This window comes from Mesoplodon mirus (assembly GCF_964341445.2).
Source record: "Mesoplodon mirus genome assembly, chromosome: 11".
NCBI classification, from domain to species: Eukaryota; Metazoa; Chordata; class Mammalia; order Artiodactyla; family Ziphiidae; genus Mesoplodon; species Mesoplodon mirus.
In genome coordinates, this window is record NC_138987.1 from 55,440,207 (window position 1) to 55,463,981 (window position 23,775).

Here is a 23,775-nt window from a genome sequence, read left to right on the forward strand (position 1 = left end):
CTCAAGGATCTCTGACAGTCCAGGATTCAGTAAGCCAGGCAGGAAGGTATCAGTGACACAGGACTATACCTCTGACAGTGGCATGACACCAAGCACATCCAGTGGCTGGATAGCCCCTTACCTGTTTGATGCGGGAACGAGCCGGGGAGCTGCGCCGCCTCCCCTTGTCCCCCTCCGCTTTGCCTCCTCCGATAGCTGTCCCAGCATCACACAACAGCGAGTCATCAGTCTCTGGCAGTGAATCCGTACAAAGTCGCAGGGAGCCCTCATCTCGGGCTGGACTAACGTCTGTAGATACCCCCAGCTCCATGGACAAGGAGCCACCCCCCTCGGGGTCGGGAGAGCCCAGCAGGGGCTCTGAGCCCGGAAAACTGGCACTGGCATCGCCCTGGCTCAGATTGGAGATCTCATTAACGATGTCAGATTTGATGAGAGTAGGTGGGGTAGGGGCCACTGGTGCACGTGGCTCCTCTTGCTCTTCACAGGGTGAGCCCTGCCCTGCCTGCTTGCATTCTGGGCCATAGACCTCCATAGGGGTCACAGGGGCCAGCTCCTCGGGGTCCAGGAGCACAGGGGAACCCTTAAGTTCACTAGCCAAACTGCCAGGGGTCTGTCCGGCCTCTGGATGTGATCCAGGAGTGTCAGTCCCATCCAGAGGGGCTGTATCTTCCCCCAGGCCAGAGAAGTCATCCAGGGCTGGGGCAGGGCTGGGTGCAGGGCAGGAAAGGTTCCCCATGGGAGAGGGGAGAGGACTAGTAGGGCTGGGTTCCAAGGCTGGGCACTCAGGTTCTGGGGCTTTCTCAGTCTCCATCTCATGTGGCTCAGCCTCATCTGAGACCTGCACTGCCTTCTGCATGGGACTCAGTGGGGAAGGAATAGACAGTGGCAGAGCAGGGGGAGAGCACTGGGAAGGAGGGGAGTTTGGGGGAGGCAGGGAATGCTGGAGGAGTGGGGAACAACGAGGGGGAAGGGGCTCCATCAGCATGGGAGAGGCCGGTCCTACCGGGGAGCCTGGAGATGGGGGAAGGATCATAGGGGGTACAGGCTCAGGGTCAGTGCAGTTAGCTTCTGGTGGAGGGCTGATAGGTGTCTCTAGGATGGGGGCAGCCAATGGCGACTCAGGGTCACTGTCCCCTTTGGCACCAAAGGGGTACTCTAACTCTCCCAAAGGAGACAGGGCCGGCGGGGCCACTGCTGTGATAATGGGTGAGAGCGGAGGAGGAAGAGGATCTGGAGAGAAAGAAAAAAAGAGAGGCTCTTAGATTAGATATGCCATAAAGAGTTAAGACTGTCCCAGAGTAAGAGGGTACTAACATCCCCGTACCTGGTGGCATCAGCTGAGGTGACAAAGATGGCTCCCCAGATGGGGACAACGGCAGCTCCTCGGGCAGAGGGGACAGAGGTGGCTCCCCAGGCTCAGACAGGGCCGGCTCTCCAAGCAAAGGGGATAAGGGTGGCTCCCCAGGTGGGAGGAACGAGGGCAATTCCTCAGGTGCAGGGCATAGGCCTGGCTCCTCAGAGGGCTCTTCAGGTCGAGGGGATAGGCGCGGCTCCTCAGGCGTGGGGGACAGGCACAGCTCCTCAGGGCGAGGGGACAGGCGCGGCTCCTCAGGCTGGGAGGACAGATGCAGCTCCTCAGGTGCAGGGGACAGACGCGGCTCCTCGGACGCAGGGGACGGGCACGGCTCCTGGGGCGCAGGGGACGGTTGCGGCTCCTGGGGCACAGGGGACAGACGCGGCTCCTGGGGCGCAGGGGACAGATGCGGCTCCTGGTGTGCAGGGGACGGGCGCGGCTCCCCGGGCCGGGGGCAGAGTCGCAGTTCCTCAGGCAGTGGCGATAGGGGTGACTCCTCCAGGGGTAGGGACATAAGCAAGTCCTCCGGTGGCGGGGAAGCAGGTGAGTCTTCAGGTGGCGGGGACGTGGGTGAGTCCTCAGGCGGTGGGGACAGGCGTGAAGCCTCAGGTGGGGGGGATGTGGGAGACTCCTCAGGTGGTGGGGACAGGGGAGATTCCTCAGGTGGTGGGGACAGGCGTGACACCTCAGGCAGGGGAGACAGGCGTGATACCTCAGGCGGGGGGGACATAGGCGAGTCTTCAGGTGGCGGAGACATGGGTGAGTCCTCAGGTGGTGGGGACAGGCGTGATGCCTCAGGTGGTGGGGAGAGAGGAGACTCCTCTGGTGGAGGGGACAGGGGCGATTCTTCAAATGGTGGGAACAGACAAGATGCCTCAGGTGGTGGAGACATGGGTGACTCTTCAGGTGGAGGGGACATGGGTGACTCCTCAGGTGGTGGGAACAGGCGCGATGCTTCGGGTGGTGGGGAGGTAGGCAATTCCTCCGGTGGGGGGGACAGGGGAGACTCCTCAAATGGTGGTGACAGAGGTGATGCTTCAGGCGGTGGGGATAAGGGTGTCTCAAGCGGGGGAGATGGGGGGGACTCCTCTGGGGGAGAGAAGGGTGACTCCTCCAGTGGAGAAAAAGGTGATGCCTCAGGTGGGGGAGACAGAGGAGACTCCTCAGGCGGTGGAGAGAGGGGCGAGTCCTCAGGCGGTGGGGACAGGCGCGATGCCTCAGGCGGCGGGGATGTGGGTGATTCCTCAGGTGGTGGGGACAGGGGCGACTCCTCAGGTGGGGGCAGCAGTGGCATCTCCTCATTTAGGGAGGCCTCCAACTGGGGCTCAAGTTGGGCCCCTTCTCTACCTGCAGACATAACACACTATGTTCCTACCTAGTTCAGCGGCACTCCACAGAAAGTACAGGGTCTGGGGCAAAGCAGAAACTGTCCCTTGCCACACGATAGAAGGGGATTACTTTCAGGGACCCTCAAACCCTACTCACCTAGTGGTTTGGCTTCACATTGCAGGGGCCCCGGTTCCTTGGGTTGCATAGAGGTCACGTGCCCACCCTTTGGCTGCCCTTGGCATGCAACGTACAGAGCATCGGGCTCATCAGTGGGGGTATCGCCAGGCTCTGGGGGTGAGAATCTGCAGAGGGTACAGGGGAGCAGGCACCATGGCTCTCATCAGCTATCAGCTCCTCACGAGAGCACACTGGGGCGAGGCACGAATGCTATGGATTGTACTGCCCACCTGAGGGCCCTCCTCTCAAAGTCAGCTTGCTTTAACACGAGCCCTGCCAATCTCAGTACTTCCGATCCCCCAGACTGATCTCTGCCAGTCCACACCACTTACCTGCTACAGACCGGGGGGTGCTGCTCAGCAACAGAACTGACAGGCTGTCCTCCCTGGGCTTTGTGACAGCGGTGACAGAGCGAGTAGTTCTCAAACCACTCAGAGTTGGGGTTCAGCTCTGCTGAGCCTGCCCCACAGGCCCGGCATACCCGGCATGCCTAGGGGAAGGGAACGGGCAAAACGGGCACTTGTCAGACAGCCAGAGACTGGAGGAGAACACGGGACTCGTCACAACAGAGAAACTCAGGATGCTGTAGGAGGCAGACTTAGGGAAAGTAAGGCAGGAGGATCAGGGGACACTCACCTTGCACTTCCAAGAGTGAGCAGGCAGTTCCTCCATAGGTGGTTTCAGGCAGAAGGTATGGTATCCTTTGTCACATGTCTCACAGACCAACATCTTAGAGTCATTCCCAGGTTTCCTACAGGGGCACAGGGCACATAACAGGGTCCTCCTTGCCCTCATTTTCAACCTCAACCTGTGCTTCACCTAAGGTTCTCTCCTGCCCTCCCACTCTTACCTGCAAGCTTGGCACACTTTGCATTCAGGGCACTGCCAGCCAGCACGCTTGCGGGCAGTCAGAGCAGTGTCCAGGCAGGCCCCGTGATAGTGATGCCCACAGCTGGTACAGAAGAACAGGTCACACAATTCCCCTGGCCCCTCACATACTGCACAGCGAGCCTCCTCTGCAGTGGGAAGGGACGGAGGACACAGGTCAGCTGTGGATTCCTTACAGGACTCGGCACAGTGCTGTCTACATGACAGGCACTCCACAGACACAGGGTGAACGAATAAGAAATAGTTACTAAGCGTCTGCCTAATATATGCCAGGCACTGCTCTAGGCACTGCAGACACCATGCTAAACAAGACAGGCAAAGCCCCTGCCCTCACAGAGTCCACACACATTTTAGTGGGGCAGACTGACAGTATGTCATTGTAGACTTCTGAGTGCGCTGCAGAGTACAAAACCCCCAGCACCCTTGGACCCTCATTTGCCCTACGTCCAAAGGGCAGGACTTCTCACCCAGATGTGTGGCCCCCTCACTGTGCTCCGGGCATAGCAGCTGCAGTGTTTTCATGGATAAGAAGGAACCGCTGGCAGTTGCACAGGGGAAGTGGTAAAGACGTGGACATCCAGGCGAGCGGCAAGGGATGGAGGCACCGAGTCTGGTGCAGTGGGAACAGCGCTGCCAGGGTGGAGACAAAGCCTCAGTGCTAGCCAGCTCTCTCCAGAGCAACACGTCAGGCACTGGCTCTGTCCCAGTATGGCCCCTGCCCTTCTCATTCCACCCTGACTCTCGGAAGCCCACCAGCCCTGCCCACCCTGCCCTGGGCCTACTCAATCCCCTGGCCCGGCCCCACCTGTGAGATCCCTGAGAAGATGGCCTTGTCCACACCACATAGTTCTGGGCCCTCCTGCCCCCACACGCCTGCCGACCACGCAGCACACCAATGGTGAGCCCAGCAGGACCCTTCATAGGGGGAAAGGGGGAAAGAGTTAACAAGAACGTCATCACTGCTTCAGGACCACTCAGCCCCTTCCCTGTTTCCTGCCCAAGTCAGCTACCCCACTTCCCTTCACTTACCTCCAGGTTCTCCTAGGTGGGCAGGTGTCAGGCCCTCAGGGAAACCAATCTGTGATAGGTCCTCACTGGGCAGCGCTGCCTCACTGGGCCCTGGGTTCCCCCCAGGGGACACCACGGAACACCGCGGCCAGTCAAATGGCAACTCAAAGCGCCGTAGCTCCCGCTGCCCGTGTAGACTGGGCTCCCCGCAGTTACAGAGAGCACAACGCCGCATTGGACCCCCACTGTGAACACACAAGCATCAGCACCATGCTGGCCCCTGCCCACAGGTACCCCTGAACAACCCCATGACTTGCACACCTATGCTTCCCACTCATTGTCCTCAATTTTCCACCTTGAAAGCCCCAGACTCTCAAATCAAATCCTCGTATGTCCTTACATCCTCATTTCCCCAAGCTAGTTACCTGCAGTCCTGGGGAGGCTCCTGAAGCCTGGGGCCCCCAGAACTGGGCACAGAGCCCTCCCCCACATGCGGTTTGGGAAGGTCTGGCTCAGTGGCACCTGGCTCCTCGGAGGCTGCAGGTCCATCAGCTGAATGAACAGACAGAGAAGTGTGCATCAGCCATTATCCTCCACTTAATACGAGTCCACTCATCAGACCCGTGAGATTATCCAAAACCCCTGGTGGAGAACAGTGATGGCATTTCAACTTTTGTCCCAAAGAACAAAGTCCTTCAATTACCTGTCTATGAGACACACTTAGCTCCTGTCCTTGTGCTAGGACCAGAAATCTAAGATTGTTTGGGTAGAACAGAAAGCTGCCAAGCAAACCCAGAATGTGCCCTACTCACCTGCTGGTTCTGAATCTTTATCCTCACCAGGCGGCTTCGGGCTGTCCATCCCTCTCTCCGACTGGGCAGGGCCCTCTCGGGGAGACCTGTCAGACCCAAGAGATATCTATTTGTCTAGTAAGTCTTCCCACTAAACACTTTCCCCCAAATCCTAGGAAGAAGGCATCTAATGTTATCTAGACCCTACAGAAATCAGAGCAAAGCCATACCTACAAATTCCTGCACTCATGACAAGGCAAGTCCCTCTCCCCAACTGTTGTCCCACTGCCTGCTTCCTCCCCAGATAAACACATACCATCTTCTCCTACTCTGAATTCTGAGAGGATCCAGTCCCCTTTCCCACTTCCCACCTCCTGTCTAAGAGTTCCCAGGACAATAGCATCCAACTAGAAGCACATACAATCCACATCTAGTACCACTCTTTGCCTCATGACTGAGTTCTTGGCTTCTGGTGGGCCCTATCCCTTGGACTTTTTCCTCAGGTCTTAAGTCAGCTACCATCCTAGAGGCCTTTCAGTGCCTCTAGGGGCAGTCATAACAAGAAGTCTGAGTCCAGCTGAAATCCCTCTCCCTGGGGTCTTGCAGGACATAGAACACAATACTGGAGCTAAAGCCCATCTCTGAATGGATCTCCCCCATCTCCACTGGTTTCAACCAGAACATCCCAATCACAACAGAAGAAACTCCCCAATTTCCACCCACTGCCCATCTAAATCCAACTCAGGCCCACCCCCTGACCCTTGCCATGACTGAGCTCAGGATCTCATCCAGCCTGAAGGCCTCAGGTCGTTGCCCTTAGCAACACCAACAGCCCTTCCTCCTCAGATGTCCCCAGTAGTTAACAGAAGTGGGCCTTAAGAGTTACTGAGCATGTGTAGCCAGGCCTGAGGCTAGGCATGCTGGGAGTTGTAGTCTCAGGAAGCACACCACCACTTGGAGCTGTTCTAAGCGGGGCAGGACAGAGCAAAGTAGCTTCCTTCCTCTTCCGTCAAGCGGGGTTTCAACACACACTATGGGGGTGGCGGGTAACGGTCCCCTCTTCTAAGATATGCCTGCCTATCCCAGAGCCAAATGAAACACATTAAAGTTATACCTAAGAAGGTCAAGACCCACACCTTTGGGTATATTCTCCTAAACCTCAGATAAAACTAAATACAGTACAAAAAAGAGAGAAGTAAAGAATAAGAATTACAGAGTTGAGGAAGAGGAAAGAGGTCCCATAGAAGAAGGGAGAAAAGGACAGGTATAAACAGCTCTTAGTGGGAAGGGTAGGGGCTTAAGCAGAGAAACAGAGTATAGTTTTCCTACAGAAGGTAGAGGGGAATCCCTAAAACAAAACTCTAAATAAAAGTTTGAGAACTGTATCTCTCACCTTCTCCACTCCTCTTGTTTAACCAGAGGGACCACACCAACCTTAGTAAGGACAAGCCTCTCTTCCCAAACCAAATACCCCAGTCAGCCACTTGGGGTTGAGGGACTGGGGCAGATGAGACAGTGGGGAACCCTCAAAGGTGCCCAGGATCCATAAATCAATTACCTAAGAACCACATTACCAGTCCTCTTTCCCTGAGCTAACACTCCATTTCCAGAGACTGGCAGTGGGCCTCATGTAACATGTCACAGGAAGGGAAATTTTACTTTACTTTTTTCCCCTCACACTATTAGATTCTACTAGATTGGGAAAGTGAAATATCACCCGATACCCGTTACCTCTATTCCCAGATCACCTCTTTACCAAACCTGCCACCCACACAATCACACCTGAAAGGAAAGCTGGGTGGTCATCTAGCCAGCCCACAGAAAAGCTGCTCTGGAACTTCAAGGGGCCGCCGAGAAGCCTCCTATGTGAATTAGGGGTTGGAGGTCAGGGCACCAGCCAGGCTCCTCTTCCTATTCAGTCATTCAAGGCCTGACCACACCCAGAAGGCTTCAAAGTTTCCTAAATGTGTGCAACTTTTGCCGTCCCTTACCACTAAATGCTGCCAAGATCTTCCAACTGTTGTGCTCTCAAAGTTAAGGCTAAAGGAGTCACAAGCATCAAGAAATGAAAAGCAACAGTGATAGTACAGTGGGTGGGAGGAGGACTGCCTCACACAAGGCCAGAGGGACAAATTCCTCCGCCCTCCCCCAAGCGCAGCCCTCTCAAGCTGGTAATGCTGGCACTGCTTGGGGAGCTACAGAAACCACCTTCGTCTAGCCTTGGGCAACAGTCGCAACATCCTCCAAAGCTGCAGCCTCATTCATGGCACCATGGAAGATGAGAGATAAGCAAAGGGTTGAGTGTCCTCCAAGCTGAGGAAAAAGAATCTAGAGGCACTTCCAAGAAGCCCCATTTCACTACCCTGCAGTCTAGCGCCTGCACCCCAATGCTGAGTGCCAGTTGTCAGGCCCCTCCTTAAACAGATCTAAACAAATAAAGACCATAGGTTCCCCTGTCCCATCATTCACAGCCAGAAACCACACATACACACCAAGGGTTTCTTCCCTGGATCTAAACTGGGGTAATGTCTGGCCAGGCTTCCTCAGGGGAACTAGGGATCCCAGAGAAATACAGATCGAGGGAGTAAAACCGTGGTGGGTCCCCTTAACCCTAGGCCGAAGAGGCCCAGAACAGCAAGGAAAAAAAGCAGGGATTCATCTCAACCCACTTTCCTCCCTGCCTCCATCCCAGACCAAAAGCTTTAACTCCATTTTCCCAGCCAAAGGGGAAATGGAGACTTGGAGAGGTGAAAGGCTGAAGCAGGCCCTTGAGTGAACAGCTCTTCTGTAGGACTCAGGACTTCCTGGTTCCCAGCCTGAGACTCAAACCACACCTCTCCCCACCCCCATTTTGGGTTGGCCCTCCAGGGAAGAATCCAAATGGCAACAGTGGCCCTGCAGACCCTCCGGACTACCCCCTGGGTCATCCTAGGGTCAGCCACAGCTAACAAGGAGAGGTATCTCCCAAGGAAGTTCTTCAGGGACAGAGAACAGGAGAGGCCCTCCACAGGAGGCAAGTACAGACAGCATGGGCAACAGCTAGCCTCATTCTGGCACCCCTGTGCCACCTCTCACCTCAGGATTACCACCCAGAAATCTTTCAAGGGCAAATCCCTATTTTCTCCTTTCCAAGGCCAGGCTCAAAGAGGTCTAGCCTATGTATGGTGGAGGGAGGAGAGTGAAGGAGCAAAATACACCAGCCAAATCCCTGCTGGGCAGCATGACAGCTGTGAGAGGGGCTGTCCCAGCCCAGGGTCAGAGGCATGAGGCTCATGCTGCACCCTTCGTGCAGTCACATACACACCACTTCTCCCCAACACCTCCTGCCAGGGCTGAAAACACTGGCTTCAGCAGACACAGCTCTGATCAGGTCACTTCTCCTCCAAAGAGATATAGGCCCCCCTATTCTGCAGAGTTGGGACAGGATCACAGGGCCAGTTAACATTCCCTGATTGAAAAAGGTTGGAGAGGTCTGGGAGGGGCCTGCAAGATTGGCCAGGGACTTATGGGCAACCAGCTCTCCACACCAGGCCCAGAGAAAGCGGGAGACAAAAGCCATTTTTTTGCAGCCCACATTCGCAGGGAGCAAATCTCAACGGCCTCCTCTATAATCCCCTAGAGATTATGTCCATCCGGAGAGGAGGGGAGGCAAAGCAGGCTAAGACAGCACTAGGCCTCGCTAGGGTCACTCTGCCAGGCAGGGGTAGTTGAAAGTTGAACAGCAAGGCCACAGCTGCCCCCAGCCCCGCCTCCTTCTTGCCCCGGCCACCCCTTCATCACAATGGTGAGTTTCCACACACTCTCCCCTTTGCACAGTGAAATAAGGCCTAGTGAAGGACCCAGGGTTCCCTGAGTCTCCCAAAGACTGCTCTGGGTGCCCGGATGGGCAAGAGCAACCTTAAAGTCCAACCTGGCAGTAAATCGGACCTGGCAGTGCCACCCTATCCCCGCTCCCAAGTTGTTCTATTCCCAAGGCCCACAAGGAAACCCTGAAGGAGAAGCAGCTGACTGGGATTGGTGCTGGCATCAGGGCTTGGGTCCTAGTTTGGTAGAGCTCCCCCCAACACAAAAATAAACAGGCAGAGAGGCTTTCTGGCCAGGTTCCCAAACTCCCGTGGTTCCCTGAACCCCCCAGTCTTTAAAGAGGCACACCCCAGGACACCAGGCCTCGGTTGTGCTCTGGCGACTGGCTCGGGTTCCCTTGACAGACCCTGCCAAAGGAACCCTCTTCAGCTCTGGCACCCCTTTCTCCAACCTACAGGCCAGCTCCGGCCAAGATAGTCCATCTGGCTATGCCCCCAGTCCAACCCTTTCTGGGCCCTGGCCGGGCGGACTTCACTCACCTCTTCACAGGGCGATCCAGAAATCCTCATTCGAGAACATGGCCAGAGCCCGGGCCGCTCCCCGACCTCCAACCGCCAGAACGATCACAGCCGCCCCCCGCACGGGGGGGCTTAGGGGGGCCAAGAACGGTAAATCCAGGTCGGAGTGGCCACCCTCCCCCGCCCAAAAAAAAGCAAGAAGCCAAAGAAGGGTTCTCTGCCTCGGGTTCCAGCAGTTTAGGTTTCCATGGACAGCCCCTGGGCGGCGAATCCCGAGCGGACACAAAGAGAGCACCGGTGGCTTTGATCTTGGGCGAGCAGGATCCGCATCCGCGTCGCCGGGCGGCCTCTCAGTCCTAGGGCTGGGCCAGCGCCCCGGCCGTCCGTACCGGGCTCGGGCGGAACGTCGAAGCTCTCCAGATGGAACGTCGAGGCGCCTCCCCAGCAGCCCGGAAGGAATGCCGCGCCGCCCCGCGCCGGGCCCGGATGGAACGTGAGACCCTCGCAGGAGCGCCGAGTCCCTCTCCCCGCTCGGGCCGGCGCCCCGGGGCCGCGCGAGCTACGGCGACACGGAGCCGGCGGGGCCGCGGAGCTGAACCTGACACACACCCCAGCGCCGGGCTCCTCGACCCCGAGCGCTCGCCCTCAGCGGCTTCGAGCCCCCCACCTTCTGCTCCCCCCGGGGAAGGGAGGAGGGTAGGTGGGCGAGGAAGAGGAAGGGGCGGGCGGTGCGAGCCCTCTGCCCGCTCCCCTCCGGCCGCTCCAGGCCCTGCGCTCGCCTCCCTTCCCCTCTGGCCTTGGGAGCTGCCCCGCCCCCGGCCTGGCCGGCTCTGATCGGCGGCACCCCCTCGACCCCCGGCTGGCTGCGATCGCGGGGGGCCTAGAGGTGCATGGCCCAACCCCGGCTCCCGGCGCCGGGGGGTCAGGAAACTGAGCGGAAAGTGGGGAACGAGGCAGCCATTTGCAACCGGAGAGGAAAGTAGTGCAGCGCGGCGCCGCTCCGCCTCCCCCCCCTCCGCCTCCTGTTCGGCCGGTAGGGTGGTTCCTGCGAAGGGGCTATTTCCTGGCCCGAGATCTCGGCAGTGGTCGTGGAGATTCAGGAAGCCTCCGGCGCGAGATCCGGGTGGCCCTTTTGCCTGGTGAACCCCACTCCAGAAGGGGGAGAAAGGAGAAGACGCGGCCCTATTTTGTGTTGGAGCGGAGCGGCGGAGGGATCCGGCCCTCTCGGAGGAAAGGCTGTGACTCTGCAGTTCTACGCACACTCTAAGGGATCCTTCCGCCACGGGTTAACCCCGACTGCGCCGGGCCAGCCGCTGTGCAGACACGTGGGAAAGAAGCCCCCCTCCTCTTCGCTCCGGCCCTAGAACTGCCTCCTTTACCGCCCGGCTAGTAAAACTAGGACTCCGGGCACTTTCTAATTCCGTTTCCCTGGAGTTATCGGCCCCTGAAACTCCAGCTGCCCCTTGCCTTGACCAGGAGCAATCTTTCCCGGGAGGGGGATGGAAGAAGAGCCAGGAGGTTGGCCGCTGCTCTGCATCCTGGGAACTGGAGTCCGCAAATGGAGAAAGTGAGGCACGGCGCCTGGAGCTGCAAAGGGTGGGTTCCTGCCACGTTCGGGGGCCTGAAGAAAAACCGAACGAGTCCCTAGTCGTTCCTTCCGACTCTCAAATCCCCTCGAGAGGAAAGAGGACTGTTAGTGCCCCCACAATCACCTTCCCCATCAAAACATAAATGTAGAGTTTCCCCTCCTTTGCCGGTGCTCCCACCCCCAGCCCCAGTCCTTCTTTCCTAATCTTCAGGGCCTGTGTCCCCCTTCTTAGTAAACATGTAACCCCTTTTTAGAGAGCATGTAACTTGTAGCCTTGCTGCTACCTGGCCGGAGTACTGTTATTCTGGACAAGATCCCAGCATACAGGCACCCCCGCCCCCATTAGTCTGAATGAGAAGGGATTGGAAATGACTTCTCTGCATTAACTCTATCCACGGGATGGACAGGAGGAGACAAATTAGCAAATGTGCTAGATACTTTATATATTCTTAGTTATTCCTCACCCTCGTTATGAATTACATGTAATTATGTCCATGTTACAGATGAAGAGATTGAGACTGAAATAGGTAAAATTGCTCAACAAACCACATGAAGTGAGAAGTAGAGCCATGCATGATGCAAAACAATGGCCATGTTTTTTCTGAGATATGTGTGTGTATTCATATATATGTATTTATTTTATTATTATTATTATTTTTAAGATGTGGAGAAAGAGGCAGGCAAGTCAGGTGCAGGGCTAGTTTTGTGGGAAGGGGTTTACAGTGCTGTCCAATAGAACTTTCTGCAATGATAGAAATGCACTATACACTATCTAATATGGTTTAGCCACATGTAGCTATTGAGCACTTTGAAATGTAGGTGGTGCAACTGAGGAACTTTTAATTTTAGTTAATTTTAAAACTAAATTAAATAGTAATATGTGACTTGCGGCTTTCATATTGGACAGTGCAGGAGACCTAAATCCCTACTGGCCAGAGTCACAGGAGGGATCAGATATGTCCTGCGCTAGCCACACGCTGACATATGCTCTTCACTGACCAGGTCTATTTCAGCAAAAAAGTCCAGCAGTGACCCCACACCTGTCCCACCTATAGTGGAATAAGTTCACCAAGAGTCAGAAGTTGGAAAATGGAAGGGCTCTCGCTACTCTGCACCCAGAGGCAGAAAGGCAGACCCTCACCAGAAAGACCTCAAATAACACAATAGCCACTATCTCTTAAGGGTTTATTATGTATGAGGACCTATGCTAAGTATTTCATAAATCACTTCAGTTTAATTCTCACATCAGTCCTATGAGGAAGGTTTAACTACACTTCATAAATGAGAAACAGAGAGGTTCAGAGGCTCAGAGAGGTTAAGTGTCTGCCCAAGGTCACACAGCTAAGTGGAAGAGTAACTCTTTTAACCCAGCCATTAACCACTATTCTTTACTACTATCAGGCCTTGAGATTATTTGATACACTTCTAGAAAACCTCAGACATTTGTTATTCTATCTCAGACCTCATGGAAATAACAGCAGGAGTGTAGGTACCCTTAATGAGAATTCCAAGTCAGATGTACAAAAGGACCTAATTTTAGTGTAGGGAGAGAGGGTGTTTACAACCCTAAAGAGACTCCTAAGCCCCCAAGAGATTGCTCTTTGGAATATGGTCCTTCCTGCAGCCCTTAATTCTTTTTAGATTCTAGATCAGAGGTGCAAAAGCAGCTGGCAGGACTTTTGAAAACCAGCATGACAAACCGTCATCCCCAACTGTAAGCCCAACTAGCCTGGAGCCAGGCAATAACAAGGTCACAGCTAAAAATCACACCTAAATTTTGTCCATTTTCCCCAACTAAGTGCATTGACAGAGTTGGCAGGAGTGCATCCCCAGCTGGCAGGAGAACTCTATGCCCTTCCTGTGAAGGATGCCATTCAGGTAACCCTTATAAGTCCTTGGAGGAGGTATTAGGCCAGTTAGGCCCTAGGGCTGCTGGGGAGGGGTGGGGGGTAGAGGCAGGTAGGACCAAATTTTCCTAGCCAAACCCATCCTCCTACCGAGCTGGCGGGTCAATAAGAAAGAGCAGAAGCAATAGCCTTTGACACCAAAAAAGGTAGCACAACTCCAAAGGTGTGAAAGGTATGAAAGGAGCAAAGAACATCCATTTTAATGAAAGGCACTTGGGGAGATGGAGAGCGGGGAGTGGGGATTGAGCAAGGGCATTATTTCTTACTTTATTCAACTCTTAAAAAGCTGAAATCATCATAACACTTTAGTCCCTGCCTTCACACTACTTCACAATTCTTACATCATTAGGAACAAGGGTCTTTCTTCCTCCACCCAAACCCTGTCCTCTCTGAGTTCCAGCAAATGCCAAGGCCCCGCAAGGGAAGCTATGTCAGCATGTGGCAGCCGGCCACTAGAGGGTGGTGTTTCTGTAGTTAAGGGGATTGTGAGAGCCTACAAATTTGGATGGGAGTGGCAGTCAACAGGTTACCTGTATAGGAGAAGAGTCGAAAAGAAAGGTGGGAAAGATAAGTAGTAAGTCTTAGGGTAATGGTCCTGAATGAGTGAGGGGTAAGGAATAGGAACAAGGTAGGAGGAAAGAGTTAACCCTGATTCTCTACCAAAGGCCATAGTCATCACTCCTTAGAAAAGGAGATATTGGCCCTGAGCCCTCCCCAGATACAGAGAAGTCAACTACAAAAAGATTAATCAGTTTATTTGCATATATACATTGTCACTCCAGGGAGCCAGCTCCACTTCAGGAGTCCGCAGCTCCCCTCACCCAGCCAACACCCAAAACCTGCATAGGAGACTGGGTCCTGAATAAACAATGCCCAGGACTCATATCCCAACTCCATAGGTTATAACAATTCATTTATTTAGCAAAAACAGAGCTAGAGGACAGTGCCCATGAGACGTCCTTGCCTCTTTGTAAACATCGACAACCAGGCCACTGGAGCCCAGGTAAGTGTGCAAACATGAGGGTACCACACTGTGTGCCCAGAGGGCCAGGGACACAGCTGGCAACCAAACAAACCCGTGAAGTCCTGAGGGCCTGCCCCCCCAAGCCCTCACTGGAGCCTGGCAAGTGCCAGGGGCAGAATCAAGGCAGCTACCTCATGCTCAAGGGCTCACATGAGATGGCAGCGGCGCTCTTGCCCATATGAATTCTCTACCCGAGCAATCTCCTGGATGACTTTGGTGAAGATGCCTTGAGTCAGCTGCAAGGGATAAGGATTCAGGGCAAAAAAAATTGTTTAGTTCACTGACAATACCACCCAACTCTGAGGTGAATACCCCATTCCCCTACCATCCCCACCACCAAGCAGTGCCATAACACTGCTACCGCCACCACCTTCCTAATCTTCAGGCCCAGCACCTGCTTATCTCGAGCAGACGACTCCATAAATGTCGCTCCCCAGGACTCTGCCAGCTTCTTCCCCTCAACAGCCTGGACCTCCCTAGAAGCAAATTTGGGACATGAAAATGAAGGACAGCAATGGCCCCATGGTCTCTGCAAAATCTACAGGAGCCTAGGACTGAGGCTTGAAATATGAAATGATAGTTTTTGAAATAGAAGGGTTGTTTTGTCCTACCCTTCAAGTTAGAAATTAAGAGGTAAAATGATTGGTTCAAATCAGTGGCAGAGCCACGACAAGAGCCTGGCTCATTCCTAGTCCAGCTCACTTTCCTTCGCCTTAAGCTACAGAGATTTCCATACCTGTCTGGAGAGAGATCTGCCTTGTTCCCCACCAGCACCACTGGCAGCCTGGGAGGAAACAGCAGTTACTACAGGATCCCCTCTGTTCCCCACGGACCCCAACGTCCTTCACGTCAGAGCTGGACAACTCCCCATCAAACCAGACAGGATCCATGTCCTGACTTTCTCCTTAATTTGGATCAATACGCCCCTCTGTCCTCCCTCTCCCCTAGGGTCCACACTATGTCTTTATCCCCCAGAGCCACATACCGGGTTTTCCCGTGGCCTTCATGTAGCTTTTGGTACAGACTCTCAATGACTTGGAAACTTTAAACACAAGAAATGAATCTATAACTTTATTCTGGGACAGCCCTCAGATCCTCCCAAGTCCCCCACTCACAACCTTGGTCACTTACCTATGCATAGAGGTGACAGAATACACAAGCACATAACCATGGACCCCAATGATGAATGAATAGGGCAGAATGCTGTACTCATCCTGACAAGAAATACAAACATCAATACCTAGATCCACAGCACTCAGATAGCCAAGGTTGGTGGGCTGTATCCTGGGGACCCTCCCTGTGGCACTCCCTACTCCAGTCACTTCTGTTCAACAAGTATTAATAGAGTAGCTCCAATCAGCGCTGCACACTGAAATGCTGCTAAAATGTTTTTCTTTTAATCCTACTTTACAGATGAGCCTCAGAGGCTACCGGACTTCATCTCCCAGGACTGAACTGCCACATTTAGATACCCTACCCCAAACTGGTACCTGCCCTGCTGTGTCCACCAGGTGTAGGTGAAACTCATCTTTGCCAAGAGTCACTATCTTGCTGTAAGCTGAAAAGAAAAGAAAACTTGACTGTGAGGTGCCTTGTAGGACTAGCAATCTGTGCCCCTATATATTGACATAGATGGGCCAGGTCTAGAGAGCTCTCCAGGAAACTGGAGAGACAATGTTAGGCTTCTTATTGTCTACATACACACCATCCTGGACTCAGTATCTTGGAAAATCCACACTCTAGCTCCACTCAGAACAGGATTGCTAGAGGAGATTAGATTTAATGTCTAATTAAATCATCCCTCTGGCACCAGGAAAATCCCAAACTATGGACTTGGATGGGGCACCCAAGCCTTCCCTACCCAATCCCTAGGGGAGAAGTCTACTCACTATTCTCCACAGTAGGATCATAGCCTTCCAGGAACTCGCCCTCCACAAATTGATGTGCTAAAGATGTCTTCCCTGTGGGAAGCAGAGGTAATTTTATCCAAATCACCCATCCATATTCACATCCTCTGTCCTTTCGGGCTGTGGCCCTGGACTAAATGGGACTCCAAATTAGCATGCCCCATGCAATGCTTTCCCTTAGGCTACCTTCATCCTCTTTTCGCCCTGGGTCGCTGCACCTTGGCCACCGGATGCATACAGTAGCGCCGCAGGAAGCCTTTCCCGCCGCCTTTCCCCACCCCACCCCACCCCACCCCTGGGAAGATCCGGGATTCCTTAGGACCCAGGCAGTCCTGCACCGGACACCTGAGACTTGCCCCACCCAGACCGCGCCCCCGCCATCAAATCCTGACCCCACCTCCACCCCCCAGAGAAACGCTGAGGACCACCGCGGTGATCCAGCAGTAAAGCCCACGTTAACTCTTACATGCTCCAGCTTCCTGCAGCCTTCCACACTACCACCACCCCAGCCTTTCCAACTCCAACCTTTCAATCCTCGCTCTACAAGCTGATTCTAAGGATGCCACCATTCCTCCCTGGGTCGCCTACCCGCGGCAGTGCGCCTCCTCTGGCCAAAAAGCCGCGGTGCATCCGTGCTCTCCCCAAGACCGAGACTCACCTACGGAGCGGTATCCGAGGATGACCACCTTCCTGTAGCGAACTAACGGCATGGCAGGAGCCGGCCCCGAGGGGCTTGCAGAACTTGGGGCTGAGAGAGCCCCAAGAAGAGAAAGTCGAGTGCAGGCAGATGTAGCAACCGGCACAGGAAAGCCGCTCACCCTGAAGCTGCCAGGGGCAAGATAGAGGGAAACCAAAACAAGCGCCGCGCCCGGAGCTGGCCACGTGATCACAACACAGCAAGACTAAGGCGAGGGAGCCGGGCGACCGGGGAACCACACTGCCGCGCCGCTCAGGGCTCCGCCCACCAGGCCGCTCGCCATTGGTCCACTAGAAAGGATAGGGGCGGGGCCGTTGGCAGAAGCAAAGGGCGGGCCTCACGTGGAGCGGGAGAACCAGGAGCTGCGCGTGCGCACACTAGACCCGGTTCATTCATAAAGAAACAGAAAGGAACCCGGGGTCCTAGAGGTGTTTGCGCCTTTGCAACCTAGTAAAAGCAGCTGCAAAGAATCATGGATGGATAATATCCGTTGTGGCTGGGCTGGAATTTCTGGTCAAAAGATTCTAGGTCTTCCTTTTGCAAGGTCTCCGGCGTCCTTGGGTAGGGAAAAAAAGGCCAAAGTTGCAATACATTCCCTCCGATTCCCCCAGACTTCAGCCCCAGGTATTTTATTGTCGGGTTTCCACAGTCTTCCAGGATTTAACTTCGGAACTGCAAATCTTATTCCTGGGAAAATTGTTAGAATTTGTGGCCAAGTCCTCTGAGGTTTAGCTGTCATCATTATCAGTGTTTTATTTATTCAACAAATATTTATTAAGCGTATACTATATGTTTTAGGCATTTCTCTATCTTTGAAGATAGAGCGAAGAACATGAGAAGATAGAGCGAAGAACATAACAAATGAGGTCTCTGAACTCACAAAGCTTAAAACCTAGTTGGGAAGAAACAAACTTAAACAAGTAAGCATTAGATAGTATTAAGTGCTATATAGAGCAATGTGATAAGAAATAACCAGTTTAGATCAGTGACACTTCCTTTCAAAAGAAGCCCCATTTAAGCTGAAGTCTGAATGACAGTAAGCAGCCAGCTAGCAAAAGATTCAGACAGAAGAATCCATCAGTGCTATGGTGCTAGGGTGGAAATAAATTTGTTAAAATCTAGAAAAGAGAGAGAGAGAGAAAGCCAGTTAGCCTAAAGCAGATGAAATCTAAGAGGATGGCAGGGGCCAGGCCATGTAGAGTAGTTTGGACTAATTCTAAGTACCTAGAAAGCTGTTGATTATGTTACTAAGTAAGTTGGGTCATGACATGATCTGAATTGTGTTTCTAAAAGATCTCCCTGGCTGTAGAGAATGGATTGGGGTTTGAGAGAAACAGGAGCAAGTGGAGCAAGCAGGAAGATCAGCTAGGAGACTGTTACTTGTAGTCCAGGTGAGAGGTGAGGGTGGCTTGACTAGAGTGGTAGAGATGAATGAAGCTGAGAATTCAGCCTCAAAACTGAGGCTGAGGTTAGGCTGGCTTGCTTGCTGAAGGATTGGATACAGGAGGTGAGGGAGGATAAAGAGGAAAGAAACCTAGATTTAGAGTGCTACTTTGTGCCAGGTGCATTTCATTGTCATCTCATTTAATATTCTCCACGGCCTGAGGTGTTAATTGGCATTATTAATTCATTCATCAACAAATATTTATCACACAACCACCATGTCCCAGGCACCCTTCCAGGTGCTTAAAATAGAGCCATGAACAACAGGGACAAGGTCTTTGCTTACAAGGAGCAAGTATTTTGGGGGAGAAGACCAACAATCTACAAGCAAACAATAAATGAGTTACAGTTAAAAAGTAATAACTGCATGGGCTTCCCTGGTGGCGCAGTGGTTGAGAGTCTGCCTGCCGATGCAGGGGACACGGGTTTGTGCCCCAGTCCGGGAGGATCCCACATGCCGCAGAGCGGCTGGGCCCGTGAGCCATGGCTGCTGAGCCTGCGCGTCCGGAGCCTGTGCTCCGCAATGGGAGAGGCCACAACAGTTACAGGCCTGCGTACCGCAAAAAAAAAAAAAAAAGTAATAACTGCAGGGACCTCCCTGGTGGTTCAGTGGTTAAGACTCCATGCTCCCAATGCAGGGGGCCCCAGTTTGATCCCTGGTCAGGGAACTAGATCCCGCATGCCACAACTAAAAAAGACCCCGTGTGCCGCAATGAAGATCCTGCGTGCTGCAACTAAGACCCAGTGCAGCGAAAGAGAGAGGGAAAGAAAGAAAAAAGTAATAACTGCAATGAGAAAAAATAAACAAGACATTAGAGGGCTAACCCACTGAGAGTAACCTGGGGTGTTACACCTCTTTTTTTATATAATATCCTAGGAAGCTGACGAGGTAACATTTGTGCCTGAGACTTGGGTAATGGGTAGCTATTATCACTGTTCTCTTTCAGTTGTGGAAACTGAGAGTCATACAGGTAGCACACAGAAGTTGTTTCTTTTGGAAGGCCCTGATGAGGTGGGTGTGTAGGAGTTAGACTGGATTAGAGGACAGGCTTTATAAAACTATAGAACCAACTCATGCTTTAAAATGTCCAGATTGGGGCTTCCCTGGTGGTGCAGTGGTTGAGAATCCGCCTGCCAATGCAGGGGCACAGGTTGGAGCCTTGGTCCGGGAAGATCCCACATGCCGTAGAGCAACTAAGCCTGGGCGCCACAACTACTGAGCCTGCGCTCTAGAGCCCATGAGCCACAACTACTGAGCCCACGTGCCACAACTACTGAAACCCGCGCGCTTAGAGCCCATGCTGCACAACAAGAGAATCCACCGCAATGAGAAGCCTGAGCACGACAACGAAGAGTAGCCCCTGCTCGTCACAACTAGAGAAAGCCCACACACAGCAATGAAGACCCAACACAGCCAAAATAAAATTATTAATTTTTAAACAATGTCCAGATCTACAAAAGTTGTTTCAAAGAGCCACCTTTTTAAAAATTTTTATTTATTTATTTATTTTTGGCTGCATTGGGTCTTCATTGCTGTGCGCAGGCTTTCTCTAGTTGCGGCAAGCTGGGGCTACTCTTCCTTGGTGCGCAGGCTTCTTACTGCGGAGGTTTCTCTTGCTGCGAAGCCAGGCTCTAGGCACACGGGCTTCAGTAGTTGTGGCTCACAGGCTCAGTAGTTGTGGAACGTGGGCTCTAGAGTGCAGGCTCAGTAGTTGTGGCTCACAGGCTTATTTGCTCCGCGGCATGTGGGATCTTTCCAGACCAGGGCTCGAACCCATGTCCCCTGCATTGGCAGGTGGATTCTTAACCACTGCGCCACCAGTGAAGTCCCCAAAGAGCCACTTCTTTTTTTTTTTTTGATGTTGGGGGTAGGAGTTTATTTATTTATTTATTTATTTTTGCTGTGTTGGGTCTTCGTTTCCGTGTGAGGGCTTTCTCTAGTTGTGGCTATCGGGCTACTCTTCATCGCGGTGCGCGGGCCTCTCACTATCGCAGCCTCTCTTGTTGCGGAGCACAGGCTCCAGATGCGCAGGCTCAGTAGTTGTGACTCACAGGCCTAGTTGCTCCGCGGCATGTGGGATCCTCCCAGACCAGGGCTTGAACCCATGTCCCCTGCATTAGCAGGCAGATTCTTCGGAGGTGTTGTTCTATCCCTTTTGCTTCCCTACACCTTGCCCACACCTTTGTAAATAATCTCTTTATTAAATCATCCTCAAACTCTCTTGTTTTCAGTCAAGAAGAAGGCAAAAGGACTAAGGCAAAGGGCTTTCTCTTGTAGTTTTTTCTGGATGAGAAGATCTCACAGAAGGTTTTCACCTATGTCTTCTTGAACAGAACTGTATCATAGGGCCATCTCTACCTGCAAAAGAGCCTGGAAATTTTAGCATTTTCTTTACCACCCTCTATAGTATAGGAAGGTAAAAGAGAATAGGAACAAATGTTTACTGAGCCATTCTACAAGACCTGCATATCTTGGGACCAAGATATTTGTTTGTTAAATATGTCACCGTAAAAGGTAGGGCATAAACGGTTACTTTGTCAAGATCAGAGGTAGGGACTTCCCTGGTGGTGCAGTGGTTAAGAATCCCCCTGCCAATGCAGGGGACACGGATTGGAGCCCTGGCCTGGGAAGATCCCACATGCCACAGAGCAACTAAGCCCGTGCACCACAACTACTGAGCCTGAGTTCTACAGCCCGTGAGCCACAACTACTGAGCCTGTGTGCCACAACTAATGAAGCCTGTGAGCCTAGAGGCCATGCTCCACAGCAAGAGAAGCCACCGCAATGAGAAGCCTGTGCACCGCAATGAAGAGTAGCCCCCGTTAGCCACAACTAGAGAAAGCCTGCCTGTAGCAACGAAGACCCAACGCAGCCAAAAATAAATGAATAAATAATAAATTAATTTTTAAAAATCACAGATATGCAAAGATCACCAATATAGGATAAAATAAAGGAAGCAAACTATCCTAATGTTAGGTAGATGCGCTTAGAAGAAACTTCCTAGTGACAGCAACATACATTGCTCTGTCTCAAACCACTGAGACAAAGTCAAGATGAGCTGCTCCCAGAAAACCGCTTTAAGTATCTCTATGAAAAGTGAAAACATCTTTACTCTGTTCCATTGAAATGATGGGTTCCACTTTACAGCTCTTCAGAGAGTCTTGATTTTCCACAGTTTTGGTAGAGAAAGGCTTCACCTCCCTGCTGATGTATGTTATCGACTGTTGCATAACAAACTATATCAAAACTTGGTGGTTTAAAACAATAACAATGTATTATTTCTCATGATTTTGTGGATTAAATTGGCAGTTCTTCTGTTGTCTCTCCTGGACTCACTCATGGGGCTACCAGAGGCCACAGACCCTGTTGGGTAGCCCTCTCTTTCAACTAGACACAGTTGCAGCTCTCTTGAGTTCTTGTAATCCTTCCTTCCCTTGTCCCTTCAGGCCTAGGGGTGAGCACCTCTGAGGACTCCCCACTGATGCCAGACTGAATGCTTCACCACGCTTGTAGATACTTCATTACTCTGTCCACACCTTTATGAATATCCTTTTCATTATATGATCTTCAGTTTCCCATTTGAGTATGCAATCTGTTTCCTCCAAGGATTCTGGATGATACACCTCTGAATGTTATAGTAGGGAAAAGTATCAGGCAAAAGATTAGAAGGCAAAATTATATCATCTCACATTACAGTATAAGTAGCTAGAAGCATGGAAGAAATTTTTCTTCAAAAAAAGAAGAGAGAGAGAGAGAGAGAGGAAGGAAGAAAGGAATTAAGGAAGAAAGAAAAGAAAAGTTGATTGATTCTGTCTGGAAGGATCAGAGATTCCACATGATAACTGAGCTGAGCCTTAAAGCTCAAGAAGGCCCTAAGCAAAAATGCAAAATGCTGGGATGGTGAGGAATAAATTAGGAGTTTGGGATTAACATATACACACTACTATATATAAAATAGATAACCAACAAGGACCTACAGTATAGCACAGGGAACTATACTCAATAACTTGTGTATTTCTTTTTATAAATTTTGTTTTTTGGCTGTGTTGGGTCTTTATTGTTGCCTGCGGGCTTTCTCTATTTGTGGCGAGTGGGGGCTAGCTACTCTTCCTTGTGGTGCGCGGGCTTCTCATTGTGGTGGCTTCTCTTTTGGCGGAGCACGGGCTCTAGGCGCATGGGTTTCAGTAGTTGTCTCTCGTGGGCTCTAGAGCACAGGCTCAGTAGTTGTGGCGCATGGGCTTAGTTGCTCTGCAGCATGTGGGATCTTCCCGGACCAGAGCTCCAGCCCGTGTCTCCTGCATTGGCAGGGGGATTCTTAACCACTGAGCCACCAGGGAAGTCCCTATACTCAATATCTTGTAGTAACCTATAATGGAAAAGAATCTGAAAAAGTGAATCAGTATATATATATGGATGTATATATATATGTATGTATATACACACACAACTGAATCACTTTGCTGTGATTTCCTGAAACCAACACAACATTGTAAATCAACTATACTTCAATAAAAAAAAATTTTTTAAGGCAAAATGCTCAGAGAAGAGTGAAAGCACAGTGTGTCTGGAAATACAGAGTGGACCCTGTACCTGGAGCATTCTGTGGAGGGGAGCTATGTGTGGAAATTCAGGCTGGAAATTTGACTGGGATCACATCAGGGAGGGCTATGAATGCCAGCTTTAAGAATTTGGTCTTGGGACTTCCTTGGTGGCGAAGTGGTTAAGAATCCACCTGCCAGTGCAGGGAACACAGGTTCGAGCCCTGGTCCAGGAAGATCCCACATGCTGAGGAGCGGCTAAGCCCGTGTGCCACAACTACTGAGCCTGTGTGCTCTGGAGCCCACGAACCACAACTACTGAGCCCGCGTGCCACAACTACTGAAGCCCACGTGCCTAGAGCCCGTGCTCCGCAACAAGAGAAGCCACCACAGTGAGAAGCCCACGCACTGCAACGAAGAGTAGCCCCCGCTCGCCGCGACTAGAGAAAGCCCGCGCGCAGCCATGAAGACCCGATACAGCCAAAAATAAATAAATAAATAATTTAAAATTTAAGGGCTTCCCTGGTGGCGCAGTGGCTGAAAGTCCGCCCTGCCGATGCAGGGCACACGGGTTCGTGCCCCGGTCCGGGAAGATCTCACATGCCACAGAGCGGCTGGGCCCGTGAGCCATGGCCGCTGAGGCTGCGTGTTCGGAGCCTGTGCTCCTCAACGGGAGAGGTCACAACAGTGAGAGAACCGCGTACCGCAAAAAAAAAAAAAAAAAATTAGAAAAAAAGAATTTGGTCTTTATTCTGCACCCCAGGGTTTTCAAAATATACAACTAGTGCTATGTAAGATGAC

At 52.2% G+C, this 23,775-nt stretch overlaps 2 protein-coding genes across 11 annotated transcripts in view; both read right to left on the reverse strand.

Annotated features, from left to right (window-relative positions):
• KMT2D (lysine methyltransferase 2D) overlaps positions 1 to 11,309 on the reverse strand; it is a 37,750-nt gene extending 26,441 nt beyond the window's left edge. For all 8 annotated transcript variants that reach the window (XM_082635726.1, XM_082635729.1, XM_082635727.1 and 5 more), the window contains exons 1-12: positions 9,891 to 11,309; positions 5,569 to 5,654; positions 5,182 to 5,308; positions 4,778 to 5,001; positions 4,554 to 4,663; positions 4,216 to 4,378; positions 3,711 to 3,876; positions 3,497 to 3,611; positions 3,193 to 3,350; positions 2,840 to 2,985; positions 1,325 to 2,701; positions 122 to 1,230 (exon numbers count right to left, since the gene is read on the reverse strand). In XM_082635726.1, the coding sequence (XP_082491852.1) occupies positions 122 to 1,230; positions 1,325 to 2,701; positions 2,840 to 2,985; positions 3,193 to 3,350; positions 3,497 to 3,611; positions 3,711 to 3,876; positions 4,216 to 4,378; positions 4,554 to 4,663; positions 4,778 to 5,001; positions 5,182 to 5,308; positions 5,569 to 5,617 (3,744 nt within the window). In that variant the 5' untranslated portion in view covers positions 5,618 to 5,654; positions 9,891 to 11,309. The remainder of the gene's footprint in view (positions 1 to 121; positions 1,231 to 1,324; positions 2,702 to 2,839; positions 2,986 to 3,192; positions 3,351 to 3,496; positions 3,612 to 3,710; positions 3,877 to 4,215; positions 4,379 to 4,553; positions 4,664 to 4,777; positions 5,002 to 5,181; positions 5,309 to 5,568; positions 5,655 to 9,890) is intronic.
• A 2,820-nt stretch (positions 11,310 to 14,129) lies between these two features.
• On the reverse strand, positions 14,130 to 17,381 carry RHEBL1 (RHEB like 1). Of its 3 annotated transcripts, XM_082635587.1 has the most exons (8): positions 16,954 to 17,381; positions 16,278 to 16,349; positions 15,879 to 15,946; positions 15,520 to 15,602; positions 15,374 to 15,430; positions 15,125 to 15,172; positions 14,783 to 14,864; positions 14,130 to 14,624 (listed from the first exon to the last, which is right to left on the reverse strand). In XM_082635587.1, exons 1-8 carry the CDS (start codon positions 17,003 to 17,005, stop codon positions 14,535 to 14,537), a joined length of 552 nt encoding a protein of 183 aa, XP_082491713.1. In that variant the 5' UTR covers positions 17,006 to 17,381; the 3' UTR covers positions 14,130 to 14,534. The 3 variants fall into 3 exon arrangements, with proteins under 3 accessions (XP_082491713.1, XP_082491712.1, XP_082491714.1); XM_082635586.1 differs by having other exon boundaries at positions 14,544 to 14,864; XM_082635588.1 differs by lacking the exon at positions 15,374 to 15,430 and having other exon boundaries at positions 14,544 to 14,864.
• Positions 17,382 to 23,775: the final 6,394 nt, after the last annotated feature.